The sequence below is a fragment of the Convolutriloba macropyga genome, unplaced genomic scaffold, assembly GCF_964194025.1.
Source record: "Convolutriloba macropyga unplaced genomic scaffold, txConMacr16.3 SCAFFOLD_1618, whole genome shotgun sequence".
Taxonomy (NCBI): Eukaryota; Metazoa; Xenacoelomorpha; order Acoela; family Convolutidae; genus Convolutriloba; species Convolutriloba macropyga.
Genome location: NW_027453730.1, coordinates 17,814 through 33,606, shown reverse-complemented (window position 1 = coordinate 33,606; position 15,793 = coordinate 17,814). Strand labels below are relative to the sequence as shown.

General features: G+C 33.2%; 1 protein-coding gene across 1 annotated transcript; it reads left to right on the top strand.

Annotated features, from left to right (window-relative positions):
* Positions 1–4,592: 4,592 nt before the first annotated feature.
* On the top strand, positions 4,593–14,074 carry LOC142358511 (uncharacterized). The gene is made up of 3 exons (XM_075409901.1): positions 4,593–5,476; positions 13,229–13,313; positions 13,721–14,074. The coding sequence occupies exons 1-3, from the start codon at positions 5,307–5,309 to the stop codon at positions 13,874–13,876; spliced, it is 411 nt and encodes a 136-aa protein (XP_075266016.1). The 5' UTR covers positions 4,593–5,306; the 3' UTR covers positions 13,877–14,074.
* Positions 14,075–15,793: the final 1,719 nt, after the last annotated feature.

Sequence of the window (15,793 nt, the reverse complement as noted above, 5' to 3'; positions counted from 1 at the left end):
TTCAGATAGAAATATCTTTTTAACATCTTGAAAAACCGAAACTTATTGTTACAACCTGTCCAGAGCTGTTTTATGCAAACATGAGAATGAATAATAAATTAGAATTATAATATAGCGTTCTATAGCATTGGTATAACGTTATCAGTCACTCAAGTGAATATAAAAAATGTGTCTTTAAATAGCATCAAGTATCGACAAACTTTGACCGTCAAAGTTTTTAGAGACAAATCAAGTCCGCAAACTTTTTGCACTGCCATTTCGAGGCAATAAGTAGTAACTACTGCTGAAAAACAAAGATGTATCTAACGTCTACTGCGTATCAACATTAGGCAGTAATTTTTTTTCCTCTTGTCTCGGCCTCTCTTGGGTGTCTACTTTTCATCCAAACTTCGGATACTCAGGCAAATTTTAAAATTAGGATCGTCGTTTAAAAGTGTAAGAAATCGTCGTTTTTTAATCGCTTTCATTAGACAAAAACGATCAAAGCCCTTACGTGGTAATCGTCGTTTTGTTCGTTATTTCGTCGTTATTTTTATGAAGGAAATGATCGTTTTTTCAAAAAAAAAGACGAAAAAACGATCCCCGCTGGGGTTCGAACCATTGAACTCCTGATACAAACTGCACTGACCTCTGCGCTATCAGGCCATAATTCTTTTATGCCAAAACGATCTAATAGAGAAAAAATAGTTCAAGAGCAATTAAACGACGGAAAAACGATCAAAAAACGACGATTTCTTATAACAAAAAAACGACGTAAGAAACGACAAAAAAACGACGAAAAAACGATCAAAAAACGACGTTCTCAATTGAAAAAAACGACATGAGAAACGACAAATAAAAACGTCGAAGAAACGATCATTTCTTACACTTAAAAGACGACTAAAACGACGGAAACTAATGAAAACGAAGAAAACGACGACAAAACGACGAAAAACGAAAACTTCTTACAAAATATCGTCGTTTTTTCGTCGTTGTCCTCAACACGGGGAGTCTAAAGTCTAATTAGTACACAAACAAGTGAAGACCTGACTGACGCAAAAAACCTAGTATTAAATGTGTCCTCTGAAATTGAAGCTGTTTTCCAACATTTCTTTTTTGTCTCCCAATATTTTTTTGGCCAACAGATGCACGTAGAGAGTAAAGCATCACAACAGTTTGAACTAAATCAAGCAATAATGCAAACCAGCATTTTACTCATAGCAGAAACTGAACAATCAGTACATGAAAATGTGTTTGGAACAAATAATTAATTTTTTTGCTAAATCGAAACTGAATAGAGCTTTAGAATTAATTGCGTTAGAAATTCACAGCATGAGAATACAGCATGGGATAAAATTTAATTATCAGAAATTGACAAACAAAAAAATCGAAAAAATAGACCGATTAAAAAATTATTAATTTTCTAACTGGATCAAAACCATGAAAGAAGAATGCAAAATTTCTCGCAGACTTCTGGTGCAAAAGTAGAAGGCATCAATGTTGGAATTTTTGCTTTCCTCAACAATATCCAAATTAACAAGCGTTTGTTGAAACAAAATTGTATATAAATTTTACTCTCGTTCTCTGCGCTTCAACAGAAAAGATGATTGAAACGCTTTGTTCTTTCACTGGTTGCCAAGTTGATACAAAACGAGACTTTGGATAGGACAAAAACAAAAAAAAACAGCTCAGCTTGAAATCAAGATTCAGTGCACAGTATGCAAACAAACGTTATCTCAAAAAGACCAAAAAAAGTTACGATGTTATAAAATGTCCTAAAATTTAAATGGAGTGTATTATAAGGACTCCTACCACTTTCGAACGAATTTTTGAAAAAAAATGTAGTTTTCTTTCAAACTCTTTTTCAAAAATGAGTTTTTCGAAGAGACAGAACGAGGTTTCTCAAAATACAAACACAAGACATTGAATTATTACCAGCAATCCTTTATGTTTTGGGGTGCAATGCTATCAAATGGACGGAAAACGTTTCTTTGGTGTCTAAACAATCTAATTGTTATGGGTTATTTAAAAATTTACTTAGATTAAATTATAATTAAATTGAAAGAAAAACTGCATTGTTATGACCTGAAACGATAAAGCTCTTGGGCATAAATCAAAGGTCACCTTCCTTTTGTTGTAAGAAAAGGGTTCGAATGTACTGGAATGGTTGTCATACAGAGACATTTGTATCCAATTAGAAATTTATGGGCGATTTTGAAGCAAGGACTACGAATTAAGGCTCAAAATGTTGTTTTATTTGATGTTTGCGATGCCTTTTTACAAACTCCAGGTGTACGTAGCTTTTCGGCACCAGAGTAAACTGTTATTCACATATGAAGACCCAAAAATGATAGCACTTATCTTTTTATTTCAATTTTTACATCTTTAATTTTCCAATTCTTAGACAGAAAGATCCCAATCGGTTTTGAATTAAGCTGGCAAAATTTCTTATGGCATAGGTGCCTAATTACGATCAATGCATAATTCAGATTCTTTTCTTCCTTAATTATGCTTTATATATTCTTTTTTTTCGACTGTTTGCAACATTTTATTGAAAAGCACAAATGGCCTTTCCTTACTTTCCTTATTCATTTTTGGATTAAACTAAATAAGTTTATATACTTCCAAAAACGACATTATATTTCGAATCGTTGCCCTATCTTCTAAAACACTTGTCCTTAATTTGGTTGCGTTTGGAACTCAGAGCATCGAAATACCATGGGATAAAAAATTATGAAAGTGGTAAAAAAAATATTCGAAAACGAAACCGGTTTCCAAATTAACAAGCGTTTGTTGGAAAAAATTTGTGAAGCAATTTTACTCTCCTTCTCTGCGCTTCAACAGAAAAAAATGATTAAACCAATCTGTTCTCTCATTATTTGTAAAGTTTGTACGCAAGATATCAGATGGAACAAAAACACAAAAGCGGCTCAATGCATACAAACGTTAGCTGAAAAAAAATTTAAAAAAATTTAAAAGTCCCAAAGCTTCACTCGAGCGTATCTTAAGGACTTTCACCACTTTTTTGCGTGCAAAACATTTTCAAATGATACAGTTAAACGACTTTTTGAAAAAGATTTGGAGTTTTTCTACGAAAGGCTTTTTCGGGGACTATATTTTAATGCAGATAATACAAGTTTGGGCTAAAAATGTTGAATTATTAGATTATTGCACGGTTTATAAAGATTTCACCAGGTTTACGCAGCAAAAATTGTCCCAATTGGTGTTGAATTACGCTGGTAAACTTTTTTATGTTATATGTGCAAAAGTATGTTCAATGCATAATTCAGATGCTTTTCTTTGTTAATCATGATTTACATATTCATTTTTTCGACTAGTTGCAGCATTTTATTCGAAAGCACAATTGGTCTATCCTATCTTTATTCACTTTTAAGATAAAATAACACAACATGAATGTTTAAAAAAACGACATTATTTATCGGTATCTTCTATAACATATGTTCCTTCCTTACTGTGTTGCTCATTCTGAGTATAACAGAAACGTTTTTTTAAATAAAATTTACTGTCGACAGGGTTTTTGAACTGTAAAAAGCAACTTATTCACTGTTCTTTGAACTTTGAACGTATACGAACGCAGAGAAGATTATGTTAATTTAAGGTTTTACTGTTAAATTACAAAATAGCAGTAAACAGAATAATTGCTATCAAAATTGGTGACAATGCGATACTCTTTTTAAAACAGCAATCGTATTTGCTTGCGTGTCTGCATAATCTGTTGCGTTTATTTTGTAAAGTTTACAAACAGCCAAAGTGCTTAAAAAACAGAAAACAGTTTCAGTTATGTTTAGTCTTTAATATGGGAAAGTTTTTTTGAGCAATTTTGTCAAAAAATTGTTTTTTCCGACCCATTTCAGTGGCAGGGGGAGATGAATTATATACTCAAACGGGTCTTTTTGTTCAGTCAATTTTAGCCGATCAATATATTCATCGTAGAAGGTTGTGAGTGGTATCCTTAGAAAGACCGTCCAGCGTAAAATATATAACTAAAAAGGTTTTTTGAAGTTCTTTTCTTTCTACGGAATTATCGAGGTTTAAAATTTTGTGAACAATTGACAGATTTTTGTTGTTACTGTTCACATTTTCCGCATTTTTACGCAATTTTTTTGCCAATTGTGACAAAAAGTCTGTTAAAAATTGTACAAAAATTATTCTTGATTTTACCCCTAAAAGCAGAAGAGAAACGTTGAACTGTTTGATCCAATTTTCGGCTGAAATTGTTGCGAAATTTTTCGGAATTTAGATTTTTTTATTATCAAAAATGGCGCAAAATAAGCTTTTTAGTCCACTTTGTTTGTTTTTATTGATAACTGCGATTTTAAAATTGTTCTCAAACAAAATATGGATCATTTAGTGTTTAAGTTTATTTTTTCCTACATTCAAGCTTTTCAAATCGCTGCTAAAAGGCTGCATAGTAAATATGGCTGGTAGTGTTATCAAAACAGCTCTCATAAATTTTGTGTATGGAAACAGATGCTGAGAAATTATACGGTATAATATTTCTTCATATACGTTTTGGTCTGTTTTCCTCTCTTCCATTTACGTAATACGCGCTTCACCATCTATTCACTCATTAAAGTTTTAATAGCCATAAACAAAACTTCATCAAAATACAGGTGCACACGCAGTGCTTTTCCATTTGTTCAACAAACTTACCATTTTGGATGAGAGGAAAAATTTTTGCGATAATTCAGAAGAGATTGAATAACAACATTCATCTTGTCCAACAAGTTTTTCGTTCACAGTTCTATTAATTTTGTAATAATGCTCTCTATATTTTAAACAAAAAACGCCGAGGACGAAACAACGTTTGCTCACTTTCTTAGCATTATTTCAAGATCTATCCAAGAAATTAGTTTTTTCAGTAGTTCAAAATCGCAAAAAAATTATCAAAGTTTCATTTTTTTAACTTAAACTGTTGAAAGAAAAGCTGACTGCTTTCTGTTTAGTTGAAGCGTGAATTTGAGTAGTTTGTTTTCACTGTCTGTAAACCGTCAGAATTTAACAGTTTTGACAATAAATATTTACCCTACACAGGTAATCCTTGCATCTTACTGACTGCATTTTTGTCTCTATCAAAAATCCCGATACGCGTGGAAAAAAAGAGTGGATACGTTATTTTCTTTAAAAAATATATATCACTTAAATACAAAGTTCTCCTTCGATACAGACACTTTTGAGCGCAAAACAGACATTTTCCTTTTATTTATACAACTTTTTCCAGCAGTTTAATACATAAGGAGTACTCATCTTAAACTGGTATCAATTAATTACATTCATTTGCTTACCCTTCTTCTCTATCTGAATAAATGGAGCCTTCGAAGGGAGCTAAAGTGAGGTATCTGTTGATGAAACACTACAGGACAGACTGCATGCTAGCCATAGCACTCACTATCAAGTACAAGGAGGACTTCCTGGACGATGTGGAGAACCTCCTCATGGGTCCATTCCAGTTCAAACTCACCACCGACGTACCAGGGTACATTTTCAAAAATTTAACTTAATATATTTTTATTACCTAATTTTTTCTGTTTTCTTTTATCAGCAACTACTACAGTCATTACTCCTCCGCTTGAGACTTTTGAGAACAGGCAACAGGCCTTTTTGGCCTAGTAGTGCTCTCCCAGAGTGACATCTATATTGTTTTGATGTAAATATACGTACCTAATACATTTTTTCTTTTGATCTCTGGAAACAATTAATTATTAATAATAATAATAATAAATTGTTTCCAGAGATCAAAAGAAAAAATATATATTAGGTATGTATATTTACATCGGAACAATATAGATATCACTCTGGGAGAGCACTATTAGGCCAAAAAGGCCTGTTTTCAAAAGTCTCAAGCGGAAGAGAAATGAATGTGGTAGTTGCTGATAAAAGAAAACAGGAAAAACTAAGTAATATAAATATAATAAGTTAAATTAAAAAACATGAACAAAACCTTGGTAACGCGATTACCTGTTTTCTCTCTATTGTTTTCTTCTATCAGTTTAAAAAAAAACTGTTCTTTAGCTACAGCCTAGCCTTTCACAATCTGATTTTTTTCCCATGTTTTTACTCATACTTATTAGGAAGAACATAGTAGAAACCAAAATAATTCAATTTAGGCCATTTGCACGCATAATTTTTTGAGATTGTAATTTTTTTTAGTAATTTTACCTGTAATTATGCCGACTAGCAAGCTTTGTTGGTAAATTTTCCCAGTTATTTTTTGAAGTGATTTTGACCATTTAATTTCTTTTTTTTGAAAAAGTAAATTAACTCTATAATAGATTCTATGAAGGATTTCTAAATATTAATTCAATAAATATTAATTTGTTTATATTTGGTTGCATTTGGTACCTGGGCAAAAATAGTCCCTCGGTAGGGTGTGATTGAGCAAGCTGTCTTTGTAATGAGTTCTCGCTTCAAGTGTTCATGTTGACAACATCGGGACCCATTTTTGTTGCAAGATTGGTACTACACCCGTATCTAACATTCAGTCAGAATCCGAACTGAATCAGAGCATTTTCAGAGTAACGTCAACTTTCAGTACTGATTCAGGAGGTTTCCTGATTTGCTACTGTAATGATTCTGAAACATCTCTGATTCAGAGGAAGTTCCATTATACATTTCTGGATCAGCTCTGAAACAGAAAGAATATCAGACCACTGCAGACCTAAAAACAAAATCAAATTTTAAATCACTAAAAATATACACACACACATTTTTCATCACTGCAGACAGAAAAAATTTCCGATCGGTTTACTAACCGTTTTTTAGCTTAGGAGAAAAACGCCAACTGTTTTAGCCGGAAAAGCACGTTCGGAGTTTTCTGCTCGTGAAACGATCCTATAGTGATCCTATAGTGAGAATTAACGATAGGAAAACAGACTCATTCTAGTCAGAAGCAATTCATTAATATAAGACCAACTGCCCCCAATGCTTGCAATAATAAATGCAATATTGAGGCAGCCAGTTGTTGTTAATTATTTAATTATTGACATTATTAAGCGGAAAGCAAACCTCTGATCAAATCTCAGGTCAGTTCATGTTTTTGATAATCAATGCCGTTCAATTATAGGGTTGAAGATTCTTTTCCAGATAAAATACTTCAGCAGTGAGTTTTTCGCTTTTGGAAACTTTGATTCTGAGTAAGTTCGGCCTTCCTGTCGATATATATGTTTTAGTTCACAGCTTAAGCTTTGATTGAAATAAACTTCCAGTACTGATTCAGTAGGTTTTGAGATTTGTTACTGTAATGAAACTGAAACCTCTCTGAAACAAGAGAAAATCTAATATCAATTTTTGAATAAGCTCTGAAACCGAAAAAACAGATTTTTTTTAACATTGCAAACACAATAAACTTTTCCAACCGATTGTTTATTGCCCGTCTTTGGGCGTCGGAGAAAAATGCCAACTGTTTTAATCGTAAAAACTCGTAGGAAACTCTCAAACGCAAATTGTTACGAAAAAATAGTTAGAATGAAGGTATTACTGCTCATGAAACGATCCAATAGTGATGATGGAATTAACGACAGGAAAACAATTGAAAGTACACTCATTCTGGTCAGAAATATTTTTTTAATATAAATCCAATTGTCCCCAAAGAATGCGATAATAAATGCAAGATTGAGGCAGCCAGTTCCTGATAATCATTTAATTTTTGACATTATTAATCGGAAAACATATTTCTGATCAAATGTCATGTCAGTTCAAATTTTTGAAAATCATTGTCGTTCAATTATAGAGTTGAAATTTTCTTTCGGGATGAAATAATTCAACAGTGAGTTTTTTGCTTTTCGAAATTTTGTTTTTGAACAAGTTTGGCTTTCCTTTCAAGAAACTAGTTCTAAATTTTTGTTCTGGCCCATTTTAGTGGGGAGGAACTGCATACTCAAACTGTTTTGTTCTAATCAGTGAATTTTGCTCATTCAATATGTTCATCGGAGAGGGTTGTGAGTGCTATCATTAGAAAGCCCGTCCAACGTAGAATAAATATTTGAAAAGATTATTTGAATTTCGGTTCTCCCGCGATTTTTTTAAAGTATATTGAAAATTCACCTGAATTCAGTTGTTGTTTCTTTAATTTTGCTCGAACATGTGATAAAACTGTTAAAAAAAAGTGCTTTTGTTTTTAACTGCAAACCTGTAATCTGAGCGTAGCTAATTTGTGGTGTTCGTGGTTTTTTAATGTCAGAAGTATTGGAATTGAATTGTTGTGCAAAGTATTCTGAGAAAAGGGGCAGTTTTGAAGCATTTCGTTCAAATTACCGTGAAAGTGGAGTCAGAAAAAGTTATTTGAACAGATTTTCGGTTTCTGAAAGTGAGGAAATTTTCAGTTTCTCTTCTATTGAGTGCTATTAATAAGACACATGTGTTCTAAGGAATATGTGTTCCAGTTGTACCTATCTCTAATTGTTTGAAATTATTAACGCTTAGCAAATTCTTTTTATTACTTCGACACCATTTGTTGTAAAAAAAATTGTTTACATTATTTTTGACTTTTTTTCGCTTTTTTAGTATTTTTGTACAGATAGCTTCAATAACGACCTGGCTCAATGGTTGTAGATGGGAAATAAATGCATTTGAATGGTGATTTGAAATTTCTGCTAGTGATGTTCCTGTTATTGGCACATTTTGTTCTAAAAAAATTTTAAGAATTGTTCCGTTTTGCGAGTGTTTGTTGAACTTTTGAAGTCTTATTAATTGATCCCTTTAAATACAGTTCTCAAAGGTTGCTAAAAAGCCACTTTTAGTTGTTTCAATTGTCCTACATCAAAGCTAATGCATTGTAGGATTTTGACACTAATTGCTTAGAAGAAATATTACCGATTTTTTTTTAGTTTATCGAGTTTTTGTTGGTCATTTTGCTGTCTGATCACTTCGTCCCAATATTTACACGTCTCATCTCATGCTAAGTTTATGTCCGTTTCTTGAATTGTTTGTTTTAGTTCATTTCGTTCAAAGCTTGTGCTTTGTATGACATATACGCTATTCATTTTGAAATATTGTAGTGAACTGTTGAGCTTTGTGTTTCCGTTAATCTTTTGCTGTCTCATCTCCTAATCTGGTTAATGATAGATTTCGTTTGCTTACGATAAAAAAGTAAATCGGTTAGTTGCTGGAGTTTGCAGTGGTCGTTTTCATTATTCCTACAAAATTTTTTAAAAAATAAATGAGTTTGACCTGGCATATTCTTGTTTTTATTTTTTTTGGTATGTTGTTTAGTTCCAAGAGCAAGGGTTTTTGTTGGCCTTTTTGTACGGCGTGATTTTGGTGAATACTTCGTTCTAAATTTTAGTTGTCATAGTTAATGACTGAGATACCATTTATCTTCGAAATATTTAAAAGTGATTGCGAATCTTGTCTTCATTTGAAGTTCTATTGTTTCTTCTACATCCATCAGAACAGCTAAAAAAATTTATGACGGCTGATCTCTAATGATAAATTGTGGTTGGAAGCTTGCACCTGTAGACATGAGGTCCTCTTATTTTGACAACGCTGGTTTTCATAAGTATACTCGTTTTGCAACTTTCTCCAGTTTTCGCTTTTTTTGTTGTCATTGCTTACCACAAAGTTATCGTATTGTTTAACCGTTCTAGCGCTTCAAGGAGTTCATTTTTCTGTAATTTTTAATTGTTTTTAGTATTACTTAAAACATTAAACCTTTGACTGAAATTTTTTTAATTGTTTTCAGATCTTCTAATCAATTTTGCGCATATGGGGCCATGGCCATGGGCTCTGTAGACTGTCTTAAACCAATGCTGCTGTACAGATGATATTTTTCAAATTATAGGTCAAATCAACTCTTAAGAGTGTATATGAGGCCGAGTCTTCAATGATCCATGTTGCATCTTCTAACCCTTTTTTTATCGTTTTGTGTTTGTTCTAACTGCAGAGCTGACAAAGTTCTGAATGACTTCTTCGTCTCAGTAAAGGCAGTTTGCACGCTTGACGACATTTCTTGCCCTCTCTAGCAAAAATTGTTAAGTCGATTGGTAGATTAGCTTTTGATCATATGTGATGTATCTTCCTCAAACAAATAACAATTGCGTTTTAAAAGTTTATATGAATTTGAACTAGTTTAATGCTATCAGATTTTGCATATGATACCTGGGTCAAATTATCCACTAAATAAGGTGCGTGAGAATAAGAGCTGTCTTGGTAATGCTAATTGTTGTTTAAATTTATTTCATCTCAACCAATCATTTTTTGAAAAGTCTCTATTGTAATAGGAGATTTATGGTAAACATAACTGACATGAAAAGAGAAAGATTCATTCTGGACACAAATATTATTAAAATATCTGTTCCCAAATCTTACAAAAATAAATGCAAAATTGAAGCAGCCGTTTCTTGTTAATTATTTAAAAATTTTGACCTTGTTGATCAGAAACAAACTTCTGATCAAACCTCATGTCAATTGATCATTTTTTGACAATCAATATAGTTCAACTATAGGGTTGAAAATTCTTTTCTCAATAAACTATTCAGCAGTGAGCTTTCCGCTTTTCGATTCTTCCTTACGAAGAACTAGTTTTAGTTTATTGTTTGTAATTTTAGTTGTTTGTCAACGATTAAAGAGATCTCAATTAATGAAACTTCGCTTTTTGTCATATACCCTGGAAGATATTTTTAAAGCGGTGAAATAATTAAATTGTTCAGTTTTCTCAATTGATTTTTTGCTGAGATACATCGGCTAGCAACAAGAGCGGGCAGCTCTCTACTACCTAAAAGATTGTCATTCTCAACCAGTTTCTTTATCATTTTCTTGTCGCACTAATTATTTCACAGAAAAGCTGAACTTAAAAACCAATTCAACGGAAAAAAAATGTTTTTTATTTCTCAACAACTGTTGCGCATTGTTAAGGTAATTGATTGCTTATTTACGAACTGACACTGTTCCAGCAGCAATTCTTTTTTTACAATCATTTGGAAATGTTTTCTGAAGTTATGATGATGACATTCACGCTTAGGAAAAATTTGAATAGTTTGAAACTTAAGCCACTCAAAATGAGTTTGGCATTTAAAAAATTCTCCCTCTAAAAATTCTAATCTTTATTCATATTTCCCCGTGTCTTTGTATCCCATCAATATGCAGCTTATATCATATAGAATTTTTCAATGCTAATTGAACCTGCATATAAAAAACGCGCCTTCGAAAAACCAGCGATGTATTTCAGCGATGTTTTGGAAATTACTACAATAGCATCTGGAATAGATTGTACAAAATAATCAGTTAATTAGTTACTTCTTTGTTAAATTTCTTGCTGTTTTCGCCAGCATAATTGGTTCTATATCTAATAGCAAGATCCTTTTACCGGACTCAAAAAACTACTTCTATCAACTTCAACCATTACAAAATGTTCCACATTACTTGATTTAGTTTCTTTTTGTTTACTTCGATCAAGAAATAATAACGTTCCACTTGCAAAAAGCAGTATTAGTGCCTAAGACAATCATTTCTATAAGTTCGTTTTTTGTAAATAATTATGCCCAATGTAATTAACAGTAAATTGTTCAGTTCTTATGTTTTATCTAATGAACATGTAACAAAAATAATTTTTGATAACGCCGGCAACAATTTTTTTGTTTCTAGTAAGAGAGAGAAGAGGCAGAGACCGAAAATGCTATTTAATTCCCGTACCGAACTCCAAGTGTAAATCAGTACTGGGCAATTGTAAATGCAAGTCTCCGATGAAATATATTTTGCTCGCTTTCTCTCTTGAAATTTACTTCTTTCATGCTTATATTAACTGCGCTAACGACGAACTTTCAATTGGCATGATGGCTCAGTAAGGAGAACAAACGTCTAGGGAGGTAGAGATTGCAGTTTCGATCCACGCACGGAACTTTATTTTTGCACTTGGCACAAGTCTGACTATTGTAAAATAAGACTGAACGCAAGTATGACAAGTCAAAAAATGACATGAACCAGTCTTTGATTCAATAATGATGCAGAATTGCATTTATACTGACCCAGTACTGAAACGCACTTAGAGTTAGGTCATGGTTATTGTCTTTTTCACAGGAAAATGATTTTATTGAGTTGTGCATGTCTGGAGTACCCATTTTTTGGTCCAGTGTTTGGTCAAACTTTTCTTGAAATCAATACTTAAAACCAATTGTACGAATATTAAAATTTGTGGTCAATATTTAAAAACAAATTCATAGATCAAATCTTTTTCAATTTATTCTTCTAGTAGACTTCTCACCTTTGCTCTTTGTTCCAAATTAAATCCTGTACTGATTTAATTCAATGAAACAAATATTTTTTAGTATATGTATATATATATATATATATATATATATATATATTTATATATATATATATATATATATATATATATATATATATATATATATATATATATCTTTTATTTGTCTGAGTTTTTTTTATTATTATGCAAAAATTACAATAAAGAAATATTGTTTCATTGTTTTCCGTTGTGTTTTTGCATAAAAATTTTCATTTTTGTCCAGTTGTCTACTGTTTGTTGAGCCAAGCAAGGGAAGTTAACGGGAAGTCTCGATATAGATTTTAATGTTTACTTAAGATTGCAAAGAATGCAAAATTTTTAGCATTCTAAAATTTCGCGTCCATTTTCTTTTTCTGTTCAAATATTTATTCAAATATTTATGCTCTGGTTATATCAAAAACGCATCAAACTACAAAAAAGCAGTCTTCTAAGCTAGACTCAAGATCATGAGGAAGAAATAGAGACAATGTTTTGAAGAATCTTCATAAATTGTTTCTGTTTTTTTGTCTTTCAATTCTTTTTTTAAAATAAATTTTTGATCAAATTTGCTGTTTTTTCCTGCTAATTCTTGTAACTGTTTCCCTTCTTCAAACTGAAATAGGAGCACTTTTAAGGAATATTTAAAGAAGCCTTCGAGAGCTACAGAACAATGAATTATTGAAAATTTGACAAAAAATAAAAAACTTACCTTGAACATATTTCCCCTGTTTTCAAAGATGTGGGGAAAAAATTAAATTGTTTTAAAAACAGTTTTTACATGAAAGCACCATTGCCACTAAAATTTAGTAGAAAAGCTAAAAAAAAAGTGCGAGGAATTCATTTTTTTGTTCTACGCGTCAGCTAAAACCAATTCTTGAGCAATCAATACCTTACAACAACTCCTAATCTCATGCAATTTGAGTTCATGTCCAAATTTCCTAAAGAGAGCAATAGCATCTTATTATTGATCTATGAAAAACAATCTTGTCTGGTTTTTATTTTTTTCAGATATGATCGAGTGTTCAAATACAAAGGCACCAACGCTTTCGGAGGAGTGAATAAAGTGCAACTATTCGAGTGGTTATCTAAAAAGGTAAACATTAGTTGTCCGGTTCGTCCAAAGAACTCTGTCGTCATAAAATTGATAATTATAGTTATGAACTAAATAGTTTCATATTTGATTTAGCAGTGATTACGGAAATGAATGTTCGGATCTATTCTGCCCCCCCCCCCCCCCCCCCAGTGTTTTTTTATGAACCCCAGTTACAAATTATATGTTGTTATATAGCATGTTACTATGTATAAAAAATAGCACTTGGCCTGGGGGCGTAAAAAGTTCATGCTCACTAAGTTGGGGGGTGGGGGGGGGGCGAAACAGAGTAGATCCGAATATTCGATAAATCTCGTGGCTGTATTATCTCAAATTACAAAATTTGAAGAGCAAAGGTAATTATTGTTCTCGTAAACTTTTGAAATGCAACATTTAACCTGTATTTCTAGGGTTGGACTCTTTCGTGCTGTTTTGGAGACAAATTTGCCGAGGAGTATGTCTTCACAAAGGGGGCCTCCTCCAGCTCTGGAGGAGCGGGGGGTGGTTCCTCCAGTCGGGCAGTCAGCCGAGCAGGAACCTCGATTGGAAACGACGAAGACTGGTGACGTCACAAACAAACAATCAACAAAATGTCTCATAAAAAAGTGTGAATCTGTAAATTCGATTAATAGAAATGAAATTTATTCACAGAATTGATTTAAATAATATTGCTTATTGATTTTTTCAAATATTCAGCGATGCGTTGCTTCCCATGTTTGTGACAACAATCTGGTTCATGAAAAAAACTATTCTCAACCAACAAATTTTCATATAAAAAGGTGGCCGCCGTATTGGCCGACAGGGCGTTTAGCCGACATCCAAAAAATGAGAAATTTAGCCGACAATTTCAGTAAAATGAGCGACAAAAATAATTGTGAAACTGTGATTGACCAATTTAAATCAGTATTTCGTAAGCGGACAAATATACCGTCAACTAGCGTAACGATGGTTTATCCGTCGTCTGGGGATTATTAGGATGGGTGATAAAATTTATTAACAATCGAAAACTTGAGGAGTGATGGCTACCCAGAAGTGTAATTAAAATCATCTGAAACACGTTTAAATGGCCAGACTTCAGTTTAAAAGCCAGTTTATTTTGGTTCTAAAGGATTAATTTCAATTTTAATACTCATACTGAGCAGAATTCTGATCAGGGCTAAAATAGACGGTTCATTTTGATTCTTAGTCGCGATTCTGTCGCTCCTCTGCATATAGTGCTATTGTACCCAGGTTGAGGTGCCATCCGGAAGTGACCTCTGATCATCCGAAGTCCAACGCACACGGTGTGTTCCCAGACCATAATTACAGGGTCTGGGTATTGGTTCCGTATGGGAATGGTCTGATCATAGGTCACTTGCGGATGGGAATGGTCTGATCAGAGGTCACTTGCGGATGGGAATGGTCTGATCAGAGGTCATCACTTGAACAATTGTCGGGACGATGGTCTGGGTTTGGTGTGGGCCATGGTCGCACAATCGTCTGGACAATGGTCTGGAGGTGGTCGGAAGATGTTTAGAAGATGGTCTGATCAATGGCATTTTCGGTCTGGGGATGGTATGATCAGAGGTCATCTGACGCGCACAATCGTCTGGACAATGGTTAGGGTTTCGTCTGGGCTATGGTTGCACAGTCGTCTGGCAATGGTCTGATTTGGGTCTGATCAGAGGTCACTTCCGGATGGGAATGGTATGATCAGAGACAGTTTTGAGCGCACATTTAGCGCACACGGTGTTTTGAGCGCACATTAGTCTGATCAGAGGTTACTTTCTTCTGGGATGGTCTGATCAGAGGTTACTTTCGTCTGGCACGGTCTGATCAGAGGTCACTTCCGGATGCCACCTCAACCTGGGTAACCTGCACTTTATCTGAACAGAATGTTATCTAAAAGGACATTTTAGTCTGAACAGGATGTTAAATATGACTTTTGTCATAACAGGATGGTGATTATTTTGATCATTGCCTGAACTAAATGATAGTTATACAAGTCATCGCAGGTGAACAAGTAGCCAATAGTTAGATTAATTTCAGAGAAAAACTCTGTATCAATCTCCCTTTTCTCTGCTGCTCCCTGAAAAAACTACCGTAAACCGATTACCCTCCTCAAATCTACTTTTAAAAAGACGCTGGACGAATCAAAACTTCACTTAAGCAAACATTATGTAAAATAAGTATATATGGTAAAAACAAACCAAAGATATGAAATCATAATTGAAGCATAGGTACTTTTATTTGCTTTCAAAACTATCTCAAAAAATTTAAAATCTCTGTCATAACGTTCACCGCCCCGTCTCACCTTTCATTATATTGATTAAAGCATACATTCTTAAACTGAAATGCTATAGCTGAATAAAGCTGCTTTGAAAAACTTTTTTTAAGAGAGTAACCGGATTCAGAACAAGGCGCTGAGATCAAACATTCAGAAAACTTTAGATATGACAAAGATTATGTTAATACATGGCCAAGAGTCAGAACAACGGAGAAAA